The sequence below is a fragment of the Phocoena phocoena genome, chromosome 10, assembly GCF_963924675.1.
Source record: "Phocoena phocoena chromosome 10, mPhoPho1.1, whole genome shotgun sequence".
Lineage (NCBI taxonomy): Eukaryota > Metazoa > Chordata > Mammalia > Artiodactyla > Phocoenidae > Phocoena > Phocoena phocoena.
Genome location: NC_089228.1, coordinates 60616683 through 60636404, shown reverse-complemented (window position 1 = coordinate 60636404; position 19722 = coordinate 60616683). Strand labels below are relative to the sequence as shown.

The following is a 19722-nucleotide window of genomic DNA, read 5'->3' as shown; positions in this document are numbered from 1 at the left end:
AGCAACATGATTATAAAATAAGGAAGTATAACTTTACCAAAACTGTTAGAGCTCTGTGTGATTTTTGCTTGAAAAAAGATTATACCATTACTGCATATACCATTTGAAACATTCAGGTACTTACTATTTCGTGGGTGGTGTGGAAAATAGAGGTTGAGGTAGGGGAATTGTGAGTAGTGGTGGAAAGAGAACTTCAAGGCTCAAATGTTCAGGGTCTTTGCTGATTGAAAATTAACCAGACTGAAGATGGAGCATCTTGGGAATAATAATGTAAGTCATTCTGGAAATGCGATTCCATTTAGAGCAGTTTGTTATATACTTCTTTTCAGGAAGATGTTAATTTGGGAAGCATAATATGCCTTGATTGTAAGGTGCTGTAGCGATAGCCTAGCTTACTTTATTAGTTATTTTGTATACCCCCTAAAGACCAGTCATATGTTAGTTTAACTAATAAAATGACAAATTCATAGAAACCAGTTTAGTTTCAGAAACATTTCACTTTATTTACTTAATTGAAATATATTTGACTTACAACATCATTTTAGTTTCAGGTGTACAACATAATGATTTAATGTTTTTATACATTACAAAGTGATCACCACTATGCGTCTTCTTACCATCTGTCACCATACACAGTTATTACAGTACTACTGACTGTATTCCCTATGCTGTACATTATATCCCTGTGACTTACTTATTTTATAACTAGAAGTTTGTACCTCTTAATCACCTTCACCTATTTTCCCTTCCCCCTGTCTGCCTCCCCTCTGGCAAAAACTAGCTTGTTTTCTGTGTCTGTGAGTCTGCTTCTGTTCTTTGTTTGTTCTTTTGTTTAGGTTTTTAGATTCCACATATAGGTAAATCATGGTATTTGTTTTTCTCTCTCTGACTTATTTCACTTAGCATAATACACTCTAGGTCAGTCCATGTTGTCACAAGTATCAAGATGTCATTCATGGCTGAATAATATTCCATTGTGTATATATATACCACATCTTCTTTATCCATTTGTCTATCAATAGAGACTTAGATTGCTTCCATATCTTGGCTATTGTAAATAATGCTTCAGTGAACATTGGGGTGCATATATCTTTTTGAATTAATGTTTTTGTTTTCTTTCCAGGAGTGGAATTGCTGTATTGCATGGTAGTTTTATTTTTAATTTTTTGAGGCATCTCCATACTGTTTTCCACAGTGGCTGCACCAATTTACAATTTAATACACCAACAGTGTATTAGGGTTCCTTTTTCTCCACACCCTCCCCAAAATTTATCTTTTCAATAATAGCCATTCTGACAGGTATGAGGTGATAGCTCATTGTGGTTTTGATTTGCCTTTCCCTGGTGAGTAGTGATGTTCAACATCTGTTCATGTGCCTGTCGGCCATCTGTTTGTCTTCTTTGGAAAAAATGTCTGTTCATCTCCTCTGCCCAGTTTTTAATCAGATTGTTTGTTTTTTGATATTAAGTTATATGAGTTGTTCATATATTTTGGATATTAACCCCATATCACTTATCATTTGCAAATATTTTCTCCTATTCAGTAGGTGGCCATTTTGTTTTGTTGATAGTTTTCTTCATTCTGCAAAAGCTTTTTAGTTTGATGTAGTTCTATCTGTTTATTTTTGCTTTTGTTTTTCTTGACTGGGGTGACAGATCCAAAAAAAAGAAATTGCTGAGACTGATGTCAGACAACATACTACCTATGTTCTCTTCTATGAGTTTTATGCTTTCAGGTCTCACATTTAAGTCTTTAACCCATTTTGAGTTTATTTTTGTATATGGTGTCAGAAAATGGCCATTTCACTCTTTTGCATGTAGCTGTTCAGTTTTCCCAACACCATTTATTGAAGAGACTGTTTTTCCCTATTGTAAATTCTTGGCTCCTTTGTGGTAAATTAGTTGACCAAAAAAGTATGGGTTTATTTCTGGACTCTTAATTCTGTTCCACTGATCTATGTGTTTGTTTCTGCAGCAGTACCATACTATTTTGATTACTGTAGCTTTGTAGTATAGTTGGAAATCAGGAGCATGATATTTCCAAGTTTGCTTTTCTTTCTCAAGATTGCTTTGAGTATTTGGGGTCTTTTGTGGTTTCATACAAATTTTAGGCTATTCTTGTTAGGACTGTTCTAGTTCTGTGAAAAGTGCCATGGGTATTTTGATAGGGATTGCATGGACTGTAGATTTTTTGGGGTAGTATGGGCATTTTAACAATATTTATTCTTTCATTTCATGAGCATGGTATATATTTCCAATTATTTGTATTGTCTTCATTTTCTTTCGTCACTGTCTTATGGTTTTCAGAGTACAGGTTTTTAGCCTCTTTGGTTAAATTTATTTCTAGGTATCTTATTTATTTTGATGCATTTGTAAATGGGATTTACTTAATTTCTCTTTCTGAGAGTTATTAGTGTACAGAAGTGCAACAGATTTCTGTAATTTAATTTTATATTCTGCAACTTTACTGCATGAATTTATTAGTTCTAATAGTTTTTTTGCTGGAGTCTTAAATTTTTCTACATGTAGTATGTCATCTGCAAATAGTAACAGTTTTACTTCTTCCCTCCAATTTGGATGCCTTTGATTTCTTTTTCTTGTCTGATTGCTATGGCTAGGATTCTAGTACTGTGTTGAATAAAAGTGGTGAGGATGGGCATCCATGTCTTTCAACTTTTCACCATCAAGTATAGTGTTAGCTGTGGGTTTGTTGTATGTAGTCTTTATTATGTTGAGATATGTTCCCTCTATACACACTTTGTTAGGAGTTTTTTTTTATTATAAATGGATGTTGGATTTTGTCAAATGCTTTTTCTGCATCTATTGAGATGATCATGTGATTCTTTTTCTTTGTTTTATTATTGTGGTTTAGCACATTGATTTGCAGATATTGAACCATCCTTGCATCCTGAGACTAAATCTCAGTCATGGTATATAATCCTTTTAATGTATTGTTGAATTTGTTTTACTAATATTTTGTTGAAGATTTTTTGCATTCTATGTTCATCAGAGACAGTGGCTTGTTATTTTCTATTTTTGTAGTGTCTTTGTCTGGTTTTGTATCAGGGTGATATTGGACTTGTAGAATAAGTTTGGCAACATTTCTTCCTCTTCAATTTTTTGGAATAGTTTGAGAAGGATAACTGTTCTTTAAATATTTGATACAGTTCCTCTGTGAAGCCATCTGTTCCTGGACTTTTGTTTGCTGGATTTTTTTTTTTTTTTATTACTGATTCAATTTCATTACTGGTAATTGGTCTGTTGAGATTTTCTATTTCTTCCTGATTCAGTTTTGGAAGATTGTGTGTTTCAAGGAATTTATCCATTATTACTAGGTTGTCCAATTTGTGGGCATGTAATTGTTTGTAGTAGTCTTTTATGGCTGTGTTTCTGTGGTATTGGTTGTAAATTCTCTTTTGCTTGTGATTTTATTTATTCGGGCCCTCTCTTTTTTTTTTTTCCCTTGATGAGTCTGGCTACAGGTTTGTCTATTTTCTTTATGTTTTCAAAGAACCAGCTTTTGGTTTCATTGATCTTTTCTAATTTTTTTTTTTTTAGTCTCTATTTCATTTATATCCACTCTGGTCTTTTAATTTCCTTCCTTCTACTAATTTTAGGTTTTGTTGGCTCTTCTTTTTCTAGTTCCTTTAGGTGTAAAGTTAGATTGTTTGTTTTAGTTGTTTTTGTTTTTGTTTTTTTTGCGGTACGCAGGCCTCTCACTGTTGTGGCCTCTCCCGCTGCGGAGCACAGGCTCCGGATGCGCAGGCTCAGCGGCCATGGCTCACAGGCCCAGCCACTCTGCAGCATGTGGGATCCTCCCGGACTGGGGCACGAACCTGAGTCCCCGCGTCAGCAGGCGGACTCTCAACCACTGCGCCACCAGGGAAGCCCTGTTTTTGTTTCTTGCGGTAGGCCTGTATCGCTATGAGCTTTTTTCTTAGAATTGCTTTTGCTGCATCCCATAGTTTTTGGATCATTTGGTTTCATTTTCATATGTCTCTAGGCATTTTTAAATTTCCTTTTTGATTTATTTGTTCACTGATTGGTTGTTTAGTAGCATGTTGTTCAGCCTCCACATGTTTTTGTTTTTCCAATTTTCTTCTTGTAATTTATTTCAAGTTTCAAACTGTTGTGATCAGAAGAGGTGCTTGATATGATTTCAGTCTTCTTTAATTTATTGAGACTTGTTTTGTGGCCTAGCATGTGATCTGTCCTGGAGAATGTCACATGTGCACTTGAAAAGAATGTGTGTTCTGCTGCTTTTGGATGGAATGTTCTAGACACACACACACACACACACCCATCTATTAAGTCCATCTGGTCTAGTGTGTTGATTAAGGTCAGTGTTTACTTACTGATTTTCTCTCTATCCATTAATGTAAGTGGGATATTAAAGTCCCCTACTATTATTGTATTACTGTCAGTTTCTCCCTTTATGTTTGTTAATGTTTGCTTTATATATTTATATGCTCCTATGTTGGGTGCATAAAGATTTACAAACATTATATCCTTTTGTTAGATTGACCTCTTTATCATTATGTAATGTCCTTCTTTATCTTTTGTTACAGTCTTTGTTTTAAAAAATCTTTTATCTTATACAAGTGTTTGTCTCCCAGTTTTCTTTTCATTTTTTTCATGGAATATCTGTTTTAATTTCTTCACTTTCAGCCTGTGTGTGTCTTTAGATCTGAAGTGAGTGTCTTGTAGGCAGGCTATAAATGGGTCTTATTTTTTTTATCCATTCAGCTACCTTATATCTTTTTATTTGTGAGTTTAGTCCATTTACATTTAAAGTAATTTCTGATAGCTATGTACTTATTGCCATTTTGCTGTTGTTTTCTGGTTGTTTTTGTAGTTCTGTTCCTTTCTTCTTCTCTTGTTCTCTTCCCTTGTGGTTTGATGATTTTCTTTAGTGCTATGTTTGGATTCCTTTATCTTTATTTTTTGTGTATCTCTTGTAGGGTTTTGGTTTTTGGTTACCATGAGGTTCATATATGTATATATATATATATGTGTGTGTGTGTGTGTGTGTGTGTGTATGTATATATATGTTTGTTTTAACCTGATGTTTGCTTAAGTTTGAATGCATTCTAAAAGCATTACTTTTTTACTCCTCCCATCTACATTTAATGTTTTTGGTGTCATATTTTACATCTTTTTACTTTGTGTGTCTCTTAATTGCTTATTGTAATTATAGTTGATTTTATGACTTTTTTCTTTTAATGTTCATACTAGCTTTTTAAATGGATGATCCACTGTCTTTACTATGTATTTGCCTTTAGCTGTGAGGTTTTTTTCTTTCATATATTTTCTTATTTCTAGTTATAGCCCTTTCTGCTTAAAGACCCTTTAACATTTGTAAGGCTGGTTTAGTGGTGATGAACTCTTAGTTTTTGCTTGTCTGGGAAACTCTTTACTCTCCTTTGATTCTGAACAGTAGCCTTCCTGGCTGTTCTTGTTTGTAAGTTTTTTTCTTTCATTACTTTAAATGCAGCATGCCACTCCCTTGTGGTCTGCAAAGTTTCTGCTGAAAAGTCAGCTGATAGCCTTTTGGGGGTTCCTTTGTATGTGACTCACTGTTTTTCTCTTGCTGCCTTAAAGTTTCTCTCCCTATCTTTACCTTTTCCCATTTTAATTATGATATGTCTTGGTGTGGATCTCTTGGGTTCATCTTGTTTGGGTTTTTATGCTTCCTGGACCTGCATGTGTGTTTTCTTCCCCAGTCTGGGGAAGTTGTCAGCCATAATTTTATTGAATAGGTTTTCTGCCCCTTTCTCCTTCTGGGCCCATAATGTGAATGTTAGTGCACTTGATGTTGTCCTAGAGTTCCCTTAAATTATTCCCATTTTTAAAAATTCGTTTTTCTTTTTTCTGTTCTTATTGGTTGAGTTTCACTATTCTCTCTTCCTTGTTGCTTATGTGGTCTTATGTATCATCTAAAATGCTGTGTATTTCCTCTAATGTATTTTTCATTTCAGTTGTTGTATTCTTTAGCTCTGATTGGTTCTTTCTTATATATTCTAACTCTTTGTGAAGTTCTCATTGTGTTCCTCCATTCTTCTCCTGAGTTCTGCGAGCATCTTTGTGACCATGCTTTGAACCCTTTATCAGGTAAATTACTTATCTCCATTTCATTAGGGTTTTCCTCTGGGATTTTATTTTGTTCTATTGTTTGGAACAAATTTCTCTGTCTCCTCATTTTGTTTGACTTTCTGTGTTTGTTTCTGTGAATTAGGTGAAACGTTATGTCTCTTGGTTTTGGAGGTGTGATCTTGTATAGGAGTATCCCCAGTGTAGACTGTATGTGCTGGTCAGCTTTGGCAGGCCAGGTGGAGTTGTAGTGGGGTTGGGCTGGGGCTTTTCCAGGACATGTTGGGGCTGCTGCCTTGGTGGGATGATTGGTGCTGGAGTGGACCTGGGGTTTGCTGGGGTGGCCTTGGCAAGCTATCTAGAGCACTAGGCTCTTTTTAAACTGCAGCCTCTGTGCTGGGACTCCCAGTGAGTGAGTTTGTGCGTGAGCCCTTTAAGAGTGAAATTTCAATTTCCTTCAGGTCTCCTGTGCATAAGCCCTGCTGGTTTTCAAAGCTAGTTAAGTGGGCTCACCTACCCAGTGCCAGTCTCTGGGTCTGGTGTGCCCAATATGGGGCTCAAACCCTTCGCTCCTGAGGGAGGGCCTCTGAGTTTGTGATATCTCCTCCTGCTTGTGGCTTGCTGCTCTGGGGATGTGGGTCTTGACTAGATAGTGTCTCTGCCCCTTCTACCCTACTCAGTGTGTTTTTTAATTTATATCCTTAATTGTACAAGAGCTCTTCTGCTAGTCTTCAGGTCATTCTCAGAGAGAGTTGTTGTATATATAGGTGTAGTTTTGGTGTGTTTGTAGGAGGAGGTGAGCTCAGGATCTTCCAGCTTTGCCATCTTATCATGATCATGTGGATCAAAAATGTTTCACTGTGTTCCTGGAAAACAAGCTAATCAAAATGTACATTACTGATAGTAATAATAAATATTTACCATTTATTAAAGGCATGCTATATGTTAGGCCTATTCTAGACACTTTACATACTTTATTTTACTTAATTCTGACAAAAAAGTTCATGAAACAGGTATTATTTTCTTCCTTTTACCAATGGAGAAACTGAGGTATGAAGAGGTTAATTCACTTTTTTAAGATTTGAACTTAGGTTTCTGCAGTTACAAAAGCTATATACTTTCTACTCAGTTCCTCTGCTTTTATAATTGTTCCACTGTAGCTGTTTTTAACTCTTACATGAGATCCTTTGTTAGTAGAAGCAGGAAGCTATTTAATTTTGTCTTGCTCTTTTGGAGAATGAGTTTTTTCTAGGCATCCAGTAGTTAACCTCATTAGGGGAGCCTGAGAAAGTGAAATATGCTCATATTTTTCCCAGTAGTTTTTATACCAGAAGCAGAAGAGAATACTCAAGATTATTTTAGACATTTGAAATAATGAAGTTAATAGAAGTTTATACTAATTAATAAAGTTTCAGACAGTCATCCAACATTTTTCAGTGACAATTCTCTTATTTTGTTTATTATTAAATAGCTAAATGAAGGTTTAGATGTGTGTGGCAAATGGATGAACTTTTTAATTCACCAAGGAAAAACAGTATTTACTGAAAGGCTATCATGTAGGAAATGACATTAATTTCAGCTAGAATGTGCATTATTTGGAATGCACCCAGTTACTTTGGGTGAACAGTTTAGAAACACATTGAATCCCTTAGAATTTTCTTCATTATTTCTAATCTAAGTAAAGTCTAGATAATTTTTTTTCGATTCTTTTGGGGGTGGGGGAAGATTTCAGTGAAAGATAGTCTTACCACATTCTTTAATAATCTACTCTAGTTTTCATTCAAGACCTTGAATTTTGTTTAAATTGAGTCTTGACTATATACCTAAGGTAGAAGAGTGTTTGGAACATTAAGTCTCTTGTAAGTAAAGTATTCTGTTGTATGACAGTTGAGCTGAAGTGTGCTTCCCCTGCTTACCTGACAGTTACTTGGTGAGCAGTTAATTGCTTATAAACACCTGTGGTATTGTTAATACAAATATTTGAGTTGAGTTTAGGGAAAGAGAGGTACTATATTCCCCTATATTCGTGGAGAAGTCTTAGTGGTACTTATATATTGCTGTGGGATTTGTTCAGTTAAAACCCCAGATATTATCATGGCAAACATCTGTATGTTCAAAGTTATCTAATTCTTTGTTGCTATAATAAGTGATTGTAAAAAGGGACGCGGTGGTTAACACATTTGGCCTCAACTTCAGTATTGCCAGATCCAGTCAAAACCATTTGGGCAAAAAACGATCCATGCAATCACCTATGATTATCCCCATTAATAGTGGGGAGAACAGGCATGTGTATTTAATTTTTATTTAATTTCAAATAAGTAAGTGTTCACTGCTCAAATTTGAAATAGTTTTTATATTTAAATTGGAAATCACTTAAAGATAGTGAAAGATCATCACAAGGATGTACAGATATCTTGTTCCCTTTCACCATGTCTCCCTGGTCAGTTTCTCACTTTGTCAGTGGCTGTTTGCGAATTACAGCTTGGCTCTGAAACATACCTGCCTCTTCTCACATAGTCTTTGTATTGTGTATCTGGTGGTATATTTGAGCTTGGAAGGATTTGTCCTATGGAATGCGAAGTAAAAGGTAAATAGTCAATTTTGTAGAGAAGTTACTATCAACAGGTATATGTAAACAAAGCCAATACTAAAGGAGAATAATCTGGTGTTAGCTCTTAGAGAAATATTTGCTATTGCTAAAGCTCAATTTAAACACTCTAGAATGAGTGTTGATTGTATATAATGTGTGCTATGACACCCTTTAAAATTTTTGCCTATTGAGACTTCTCATGACATCTAGTTATATTACATTTTTAGTTTTTGTATTTTTATCCTGTCCATTACCAAAAAGGAATTGATGTGGTAGTTTTCAGTTGATGACTCTCTTGCACTGATTTTTGATGATACATGTTTGTTTGTTCAGTGCTCTCAAATACAATAATAATGAAAATGTTTGAAATACTTTGAGAATTATGAAAATGTGACAGAGACGAAGTGAGCAAATACTGTTGGAAAAATGGTGCCAACAGACTTCCTCAACACAGGGTTGCCACAAACCTTCAATTTGTTTAAAAAAAAAAAAGTAATATCTGGGAAGCACAATAAAGCCAAGTGCAATAAGACGAGATATGATTGTATTTAATGGCCCTTCAAATTTTCTCAGTTGTAAAGTGTGTGTTCATATCTTTTGATCATTTTTCTATTGGGTTGACTGTCTTTTTCTATCTTGGCTTTCCTTGGCACTTTGTGTGTCCCTACACATTCTAGAAGCAACACAGACGCATAAGCTATTGTGATTTTGCTTGAGAGTATATTGATTCTGCAGGTTAATTTGAGGAGAATTGGTACATTTATAGTATTACATCATCTGGTGCATGTTTATGGATGTCTCTCGGTTATTTAGGGTTTCTCCAGTTTCCTTCAGTGAGGTTTTACATGTTTTTTTTTTTTTTTTCCTAGAGGCCTTGAACATCTTTTGTTAGATTTATTCCTAAATACTGATAGTTTTAATCACATTATGAATGGTAGTTTAAAAAAAATCCATTATTAAAGTGGGCTGCTGGCAGATAGAAATACAATTGGTTTTTCTGTATATGACATTGTAGCCAGATACCTTGCTTAATTAGGTCAGTAGGTCTAATAATTTATCTGTGGATTTTTCTGGATTTTCTAAGGATTCTAATCACATAATATGTAAATAATGACAATTTTGTTTCTTTTTTCCAATCCTTATACTTTTCTTTTCATTTTACCAATCTGGTTCCCACTGATGGAGTCTTATTTCCTTGTGTGTGTGTTTTCTCTGTGTGCTAGAGATTGTATTTGGGGAGTTATTTGGAGGACTATACTAAGCCCTAGGAGAATTGTATATTTCTTCAGAAAGGTTTTCATTTTCTCCTTTCATGAGTCTGTGGGTGCAGCTAGTCCAGGATATTGTTTCTCTGCTACTGTTCTTTCGATATGTGTCCTCAGAAATTGACAGAGTAGAAATTTGAAAGTATATTGAATTTAAATTTTCTTCTATATTTTGGCTTCATTAATGATAGTAATGACTTAATAATCATATTAGGAATGATTTCAGGTACCAGGGTTTTAAAAGTTTTTGAAAAGTATAGAATCTTCACTAGAACAGGAAAGTGCTTTATTGAAACTGAATGCAGGGTTTTAATTTTTAAACGATATAAAATATGTTTCCTTTTAGATAAGTGATGAAGATAAGACTCTCCGAGAACAGGATATTATGGCTTCATCACACAGTTTAGGTGGGGTTCAGTTGGAGCTGGAATCAGTTTATAAGGTAGGTACGCTTTTAAAGTACTTCCTAGGTTTTGTTAAATGTATCACATTGAGCTTCTATCCGTGTTTTATTGACGCATTTGTGTAGCCTCTTGTGGGCGCAGCCTCTCCCCCTTCTGTTCGGATGTTGTCTTCACCCCCCCGATGTGCTGCTCCCCGCTCCGGGCTGCGCTGCACCGACCCCTGGCGCTGCTTGGGTGCCGACCCATTGCGGGCCACGCTCTCCTCACTGTGCTCAGCCTCGGGCTGCGCTGGGGCTGGGAAGCCCTGCAACTCCCCTCTTCCCCGGCCCCTTGTTCCCTACGCCGCCTCCGCGAGGGAGCCTCTCCTCCCTCCCGGGTGTCCTGGGGCCCCGGCCTTCTTACCCCTGCCCGGGTCCAGCCCCTGCCCCCTCACCGCCATCCGCGCACCCTCAGCACAGACACCTGCCTGTGTGAGCCAGGTGCAGGGCTGCGGGGCTGAGGACCTCCCGAAGCAGGGGAGGGGCGGCTAACTGCTGCCCATGCCTGGCGTCTGGTGCGGGTCCTGCCACCACGGGCACTCCATCCCCACCTCCCCCGCTCCCCCGCCCACCAGTCTGGCCAGCGTCCTCCTGCAGGGCGTGTTTGTCCACATGAGTCCGTCTTGTTTCTTCAACCAAGTGGTAAACTGCTTCAGGGCAAGGACTGTGTGCTGGATGTAGAAATCTGTAAATTAATTAGAAACTTTCTGTAAAAACACATGATCTGATTATTGTGTGGTGTCATTGAATACATTGAAGAATTATGGGCATATAGATTTAACTCTTCCATAAAACTTGGGTGAATAGGGTATTTGGGGAATCTTTTTTTTTTCTTTAAACCTAGTTTTTTATCTCATTTTTAAGAAGTAGAAAAACTCTGTTGAAGAGTAAGGATGAGTTTTGCAATTTATTAATACCATAATCTCATCTCTTAAAATTTTACCATAGTTCATAGGACTTTAAAAAGTGTAAGTAGAATAGTATTTATTAGGTTTTTAAAAAAATATTTACTGGCAAGTACTTATTTTAAAGATAAAACTGGACATTTATTATTATTTCCATTTCTTAGTGTTGAGATTAGCTTTTCCAATATATTTCTCTGGAGAAAGAGTGGAAACATAGATGAAGAAATTTGGAATTACTTTACTTACTAGTAATTTTTAGCACTGAACATATTGTATACACATTGGATTCCACCTGATGCAGAACAAAATGTGGACTATGTCACGTGAGAGGAATGCAGTGTACCCAGAGGGCTTGAGCTGGGAATTTGAAATCCTGGTGATTATAATTTGTAAACTGATGAGTTAAGAATGAAAGTAAAGCATTTTAACTTGGCTTATTATTTTTTGAAAGATCCACTCTAAAACAAACACATTTTTTGCCTGCCACTCCTTCCTAATGCTGTTGTTTACTTACAAGGAGTATAAATTGATCTTCTTGCTTTTTTTTTTCTTTAGATCTGCTAGGACTAATGACTTTCTCAGAGGAGGGATTTTGTTTAGCCTTAGTACTTACGAAGACGTAGGAGAATTTCGTAATGACAGGTACTGACTTATTTTCCCTGTTTTTCACACTGAATTCAGATCCCTTTTGCTGATGCTCTGGATTTGTTCCGAGGAAGGAAAGTCTATTTGGAAAATGGCTTTGCTTATGTACCACTCAAGGACATTGTGGCTATCATCCTTAATGAATTTAGAACCAAACTGTCCAAGGCTTTGGCTGTAAGTATTTTACTTTGTTTCCATATTTCCGTGTTCACTTTATTTCTATATGTTCATGTTTTCAGTTACATACTGTTGATAGTTTTGTTCTGTACTTCTTAAAAAATAGTTTAATTTTTATAATAATATTCAGATTGCTTATGATGCTGTACTGTTATTTGTAGAACTCCTAGGTTTTAATTTTTTTTAATTTATTCTATTGAAGTATAGTTGACTTACAAGGTTGCGTTAATTTCTGCTGTACAGCAAAGTGACTCAGTTATGCATATATATATATTCTTTTCCATTATGGTTTATCACAGGGTATTGAATATAGTTCCCTGTGCTATACAGTAGGACCTTGTTGTTTATCCATTCTATAATAGTTTGTGTCTACTAACCCCAAACTCCCAATCCATCCCTCCCCCTTGGCAACCACAAGTCCATTCTCTATATCTGTGAGTCTGTTTCTGTTTCATAGATAAGCTCATTTGTGTCATATTTTAGATTGCACATATAAGTGCTGTCATATGGTATTTATCTTTCTCTTTCTGACTGACTTCACTTAGTGCGATAATCTCTAGCAGCCATCCATGTTGCTGCAAATGGCATTATTTCATTCCATTCCATTTTATGTGTACCACATCTTCTTTATCCACTCATCTGTTGATGAACATTTAGGTTGTTTCCACGTCTTGGCTATTTTAGTAATGCTGCTATGAACATAGGGGTACATGTATCATTTTGAATTATGGTTTGTCTGGGTATATGCGTAAGAGTGGGATTGCTGGATCATAAGGCAGCTCTATTTTTAGTTTTTTAAGGAACCCCCAATACTGTTTTCCACAGTGGCTGTACCAGCTTAAATTCCCACCAACAGTGTAGGAGGGTTCACTTTTCTCCACACCCTCTCTAGCATTTGTTGTTTGTAGACTTTTTAATGCCATTCTGACTGTTGTGAGGTGATACCTCACTGTAGTTTTGATTTGCATTTTCCTAATAATTAGTGATGATGAGCATCCTTTTATGTGCCTATTGGCCATCTGTATGTCTTCTTTGGAGAAATGTCTATTTAGATCTTCTGCCCATTTTTTGATTGGGTTGTTTGTTTTTTTGTCATTGAGTTATATGAGCTGTTTGTGTATTTTGGAAATTAAGCCCTTGTTGGTCACATCATTTGCAAATATTTTCTCCCAGTCCATAGGCTATCTTTTCGTTCTATTGATGGTTTCCTTTGCTGTGCAAGGGTGGTTTTTCTTTCTTTTGCTTGTAAGGTTGATTAGGTCCCATTTGTTTATTTTTACTTTTATTTCTATTGACTTGGGAGAATGACCTAATAAAACTGGTATAATTTATGTATGAGAATGTTTTGCCTATGTTCTCTTCTAGGAGTTTTATGGTGTCATGTCTTATATTTATGTATTTAAGTAGGGTTTTTTTTAATTTATTTTTTTGGCTGTATTGGGTCTTCATTGCTGCACATGGGCTTTCTCTAGTTGCGGTGGGTGAGGGCTACTCTTCGTTGTGTGCAGGCTTTCTCATTGCGGTGGCTTCTCGTTGCAGAGCGTGGGCTCTAGGCACGTGGGCTTCAGTAGTTGCAGCACATGGGCTCAGTAGTTGCAGCACGTGGGCCCTAGAACACGTGGACTTCAGTAGTTGTGCTGCGTGGGCTCGGTAGTTGTGGTGCACGGGCTCTAGGGCACGTGGGCTTCAGTAGTTGTGTAGTAGTTGTGGCTCGCGGGTTCCAGAGCACGGGCTTTGTGGCACACGGGCTTAGTTGCTCTGCAGCATGTGGGATCTTTCCAGACCAGGGATCAAACCTGTGTTCCCTGCATTGGCAGGCAGATTCTTAATCACTGTGCCACCAGGAAAGTCCCTTTAAGTAGGTTTTTATTTGTTACTTCTCATAGTTAATTTTGTCATTTTTTCTTTCTCCTAGTAATACTATTGGTGAGATGATTAATTTTGTGAACAGCCTTTGTCTCTTCAAGGTTGTGTCTTTTTTTCCTTGGAGATGGATGTCATATGTGACCCTTAACAATTAGTGTGGCCTGTGGTAGATATAACCCCTAGATTTCTGTTCTAAATTGTTATTTTGTGTCAGTAGAGGGCAATGTAGAAGAAAGTCTTTATGTTTAATTAGGAAAAGCAGTACTAGGTTAGTGCTACAATAAACAGCCTGCTGCTGGGTGAAATTGGAGGTAGCTGAGTTAAATAAATGACATAATCAGTGCTTTTTAAGAGATTTGTTTAAACAGACACTTAAGTGATAACATCTTAAAAATACATTTTTCAGTGTTGTTTGTTAATCTGAGTGTAGTTTTCTTTTGTACTTTTTTGGGACACTTTTTTGGGTAATTAGTGTTTAGTACATAACTTCAAAGTTATGTGCTGTGGCTCTTTTTAAGCTGTACCGATTACCGTATAAGCAAAGGCCAACCTTTCCTTTTGAGTTAAAACTTATAATTTTTTCTGGTATTGTTCTTATTCTGAAAACAATAACTTTTACTCAGTCCTACTTTGTATTGGTGCCAAAAGCCTCATTTTCTAAAATACTGGGTTGGCCAAAAAGTGCTTGGCTTTCTTCTGGGTAGGTCAGGGCCTGAGTCTGGTTGAGAGGTTGTCCATAGAGCCCTTTGCCTCGTCGCCGTGAAGGAGAGTGGATGGAGGGGTTTGCCTGGGAAGCTGTCCTGACAGCTTTGGAGTCTGAAGCTATGGGAGGAAGGGAAGGTGTTGCTTTTAGGCTGAGGCAAAGGGGAAATTAAACCCATTGTGATGGTTTCTTGATTACTGTCTTTTCCAGTGAGGAAGGTTTTGACCTTGAAGTATGTAATTGAAAGAATTTGAAAATATCCTTGTAGGATGAGAAGAATTGCCCTAAAGATTTAGAAAAAGGTATTCTAATTTGTGGTAGAGGAAGAAATAAATGGTGCTGGGGAAGGTCAAAGTTGATAGAAGAATTTTACCCCAGGTGACATCTGCAAGCTTGTTGTTAGTCTTTGATCATGTGATTTATATTATAAGATAACAAATCTGGCTTTTGAGCATGCTTTAGGACTAGTAAAAGATGGGCATTATGTTCTCATTTGATAAGAGCTCTTTTCTCACCCTGCTGATCTGTGAGACTCAGCTGTGGCACCGTTTCCTCCAGGAAGCCCCCCGAGCCCCAGGATTGTAGTGAGTGTTTCTCCTTTGTGCCCCCACAGCATTCTGCACACTACCAAACTGCAGTGAGATTACTCCAGTTAGCGTTTTTCTTCTCAACTACAATGTAAGCTTTTTGAGAGTAAGGGCTTGGTCTTAAACTTTTCTCTCTACATAACATAGGGTCAGTGCTCAATAACATTTTGTTGGACTGATAGATACTGAATAATGAGGATGACTCTTACTGTCCGCACATAGTTTACTGCTTGTCTGTGATCTCATTTGATCCTCACCACAAGTCTCTGAGATGGATGAGGATGACCGTCTGCATCACACAGGCTAGGAAAGTGCTGCTCAGAGAGGCCAGGTAGTTTGTCCAGTGTCTTTTTGGCCAGTAATTGCTGCAGCCATAACTGGATCTCGGGTTTTCTAATTGTGATTCTTTGGATCTTTTGATGAAAACTGTGCCTTTATGAGTAGTTGTATTATCAGGGGATTTAGATCTTCAAACTCAGGAAATATTGAAAGGTATAGTGTATTAGGGTCCAGTTACAGAGCAGGCAAAAAGGGTGAATTTGGAGTTGAGATGCAATAAATTGATAACCAGTTAGGGAAAAGAATGAGGGAAAGATATATTTCTTTGCTTCACATAACAATTTTAGAACCTTTAGCCAGTTCTCTCAGTTAATGGTTTTTTTTTTCTTTTTTAATAACTTTTTATTTGTTCACCCATGTATTGTTTTCAGTACTAGGGATATAATACTTAATAGGATAGATGAAATTTCTTCTCTTATAAAACTTATACCAGTTACCAAAGAAATAAACAATAACAATATTATATGTGACATGAAGGAGCCAGCAGAGCAAAAGTAGAGGAAAGTACATTCTAGGCAGGAGCGGTCATTGATGCCAAGGCCCCAAGGAGAGAGGGTTGGCATTTTTGCACAATGCTGGAGTATAGTGAGCTAGCGGGGAGCTGTACAGAATGAGACAGCAGCGATGCAGGACTTTGAATAAACCAGGGTAGAGAGATTGATTTTTTAGCCTAATGTAGTGGAAAACCATTGGATGGTTTTGGAAAAGGGAGTGATATAATCTGATTTATATTTAGAATAGGTTACTGTGGCTGAAAACCACTTTGGAGGGTATAGAAAGAATGGCAGTAGGAAGACTAGTTCAGAAGTTTATCACTTTAATCTAGATGGTGGCTGGAAAGAGGCTGGTTGTGGTGGTGATGATTCAGAGAACTCTCTGGATTTCAGTTACTTTCTTGAAGTGCTGTTGACACACTGGGTGTGAGAGAAAAAGAGGAAATCGGGATAAAAACAATAATGATAGCTTATACTTAGTGAACATTTTATATTTGCCAGGTGCTGTTCTAAATGCTTCACATGAGCTTCACATTTCATCTTCACAGTAATCCTGTTAGGTGGGTACCATTTTCAGTCTCTGAGGCATACAGTCTGCACAGCTAAGTGAGGAGCCAGGGCAGGGTTTGCATCCATGCAGCCTGGCTTCAGTCTTTACTCCTGACCACTGTGTTGCACTGCCCAGATTCTTGGCCAGAGTAACTGATTAGAGGGCGATGTGGAAGACTGTGTGAGAAGTCCACAGGCTAAAACCAGGAGTTCTCCTCTGATCATGTTAAGCAGGAGGTGCTTGTCAGTCATCCAGATGGTGATGGCAAGTGTGAAGTTGGGTTTAAGTCTGGATTTCTGGGGAGGATAAAGTGAAGCCCTGAGACGTAGGGGGTCACATGGCCGAGCTTGGGTTTTCACACACTTCCACTCTGTGTCACTGGTGGAGCGTGCTTGCTTTGTTTTTAGAAAACGGGCAGCTTCTTAAGTTGTAGCTGAATATCTTTAAGGCAGATTCTCTTTTTTCTCACGTTATGTGACTAATTTCACTTTCTGTGGGTGAGATTCATCATTAGAAGGTGCTGGTAAAACTTCAGAAAACAGACTTTCAGAAAATATATTTATTCTAATTTAGAGATAGAAAGAGGACTTTCGAGAAGCTCCCTGGGAAATAACTGACAACAAGAAAGCAGCTTTCTTGGAGTCACAGAGGAAAGTAAGGATTTTCTTTTTTTGAAAAGGATTTTCTTTTTCACATGTTTAGAATAGTAGTTGGATCTGTGACTCACCCAGTATTTGTTGCTTTGGAAAAATATTCTTTGTAGGCACTTGATCAAGTAATTTTTTATTTCTACAGAGCTTAGAATCCTCTTAAATCTTTTATCCTCTTTTTAAAAGCAGTGTTCAGTTTAGTTCCTTAAGCTGTGCTTAAATATAATTAATTTTCTTGAATGGTTACTTTGTGATCATATAAGAATTTTCTTTGTCTTATTTGTGTCTCGTTGATTTCCTTTGGTTTTGGATTGATTAATATGTCTTTTCCAATATTACTTCCTGGTTATTTAATGTTATTTTAAAGTGATTGCAGTGGACCAGTCAGTGTAGCTGCTAATCCTTCACTTCTGACTTTACTCTCAGGCACCAGCCCATTCATTCTCCCCTGGTACTGAGCTCTAGGAAACAAAGCAATGCAGTTAAAAGCCATGAAACTATCGATAACAGAAAAACCATTCATTTTGGGGGAAAAAATAAACATCCTCTTTTTACTTTGAAGACACACTTGTTGACTGAGGATGCTAAATTGAATGTTGCTCTTTAGATTGTAGAGGACCTAGTAACCGAAGTGAGTATTTCGAGGTAGGGTGTGGGGTCAGGCAGGCGCACTGGATCCCACAGACGAACAAGTCATTACAAGTGAGTCTTGGCATCTTTCTCCATATGTATTGTATTGGGTTGGCCAAAAAGTTCGTTTGGGACTTTCATAATATCTTACGGGAAAATCCAAACGAACTTTTTGGCCAACCCAGTATTTTAGAAAATGAGGCTTTTAGCACCATCACAAAATAGGATTGAGTAAAAGTTATTGTTTTAGTGGAATATTCTAGGTTTTTGATAGGCTGGCTTAGATTCGTTGGAAAAAGAATCAGTTATATATATATATTATATATGTGTGTGTGTGTGTATGTATATATATATATATATATATATATATATATATATATATATATGGTGCTTAAAAAATTCCAAAGTGCTATATATTTTTCAGGTGTTCATTTGAAGGGGCTAGTTCATGTAAAGAATAGAATTTTAAGGGGTTTGAATTTTTCCCTGTGGTGCTTAGTACAATTTTGCACTTTGTGTTTATGGAAATTATTGGTGGCAAGAATTTTAATGATTCACTTATTTCTAGTTGCTAGCAAATGTTAGCAGCACATCGACATAGGATTTTTAGAGCAGCACAGGATTTTAGAGTTGTGTGATAATCATTTGTGTGTTATCTTGCCCTCATTCTTGGCTCCTAGAATCCAAACTTGAGGTTTATAGATATCAGTGGACATGCATGTTTGTCCTATTGTGTATGGTAGTGCTTTAGCTTTCTTTTATAGGGAGCTCTCAATAAAACTTACCAGTCAGGCCTCTTCATTTTGCCCATGAAAGTTTAGCTCCGCAAAGGCTTGGGTGGCTTACCAAAATTCTTGTGGCTGATTGGTGAAGGACTTGGGTTCTTCACTGTGGGTCTCCCATAACTCCTTAAAGTCAGTGCCTTTTTTTCATAGATTGTTGCCTCTCCCCAGGCGCAGTCAAATACCTCTGCCCCTCTACTGCTCTCTTATTCACCCTCAAGTGTTCTATGACATGTTTTACATGTAGGCTTCTCCAGGGTAGGGACTGAGCCCTGTTCAGCTTCTCCAGGGTGGGGACTAAGCTCTGTTCAGCTTCTGCAGGTAGGACTGAGCCCTGTTCAGCTTCTCCAGGGTGGGGACTAAGCTCTGTTCAGCTTCTGCAGGTAGGACTGAGCCCTATTCAGCTTCTCCAGGGTAGGGACTCAGCCCTGTTCAACTTCTCCAGGTAGGGACTGAGCCCTGTTTGGCTTCTGCAGGGTAGGGACTCAGCCCTGTTCAACTTCATTCTCTCTGATGCTGAGCACAGTACCTTGAGAAGAGCAGGTGCTCAGGATCTGGTGAATTACCCTGTGAGAGCTGCATGTTTGTGTTTTCTCCAGATTTGTTGAAAAAAGTACGTGAAAGGATGTTGCACTTCAGTGTTCTGTTTATAAAAGGAAAGAGTGAAGCACCTCAGATGTGGGAAGGGCTGTGCATGCAGAATATTTCTGCAATCTCTGTTGGGAACGTCTGTGGCTGCAGTACCCTGCTTCCTAAGAACCGCTGCAGTTGGCTGCAGGGGTTACAGTTGTTACTCTTGACAGGTTTTCTCTCGAGTATGTAATATGTGAGGTTATATTTTGTCTAGAAATATATGATGCAGCCTCAGCCAGGTTTAAACTCTAGCTTGAGAACAGCAGCTTCTCTTTTCATGGTTGAACTAACTTTCCAGAGTAATTCTTAGGTTACTATTTCTGTGGTCACCTTTGTGTTCCCTGTGCACCCTTCCCCCCACTCACAGAAGAATGC

At 37.5% G+C, this 19722-nt stretch overlaps 1 protein-coding gene across 1 annotated transcript in view; it reads left to right on the top strand.

Moving 5' to 3' along the window:
- The window catches only part of PRIM2 (DNA primase subunit 2), a 308700-nt gene that overhangs the window by 58084 nt on the left and 230894 nt on the right, over nucleotides 1-19722 (top strand). The window contains exons 5-6 of the mRNA XM_065885111.1: nucleotides 10291-10386; nucleotides 11973-12110. Coding sequence (XP_065741183.1) covers nucleotides 10291-10386; nucleotides 11973-12110 — 234 coding nt within the window. The remainder of the gene's footprint in view (nucleotides 1-10290; nucleotides 10387-11972; nucleotides 12111-19722) is intronic.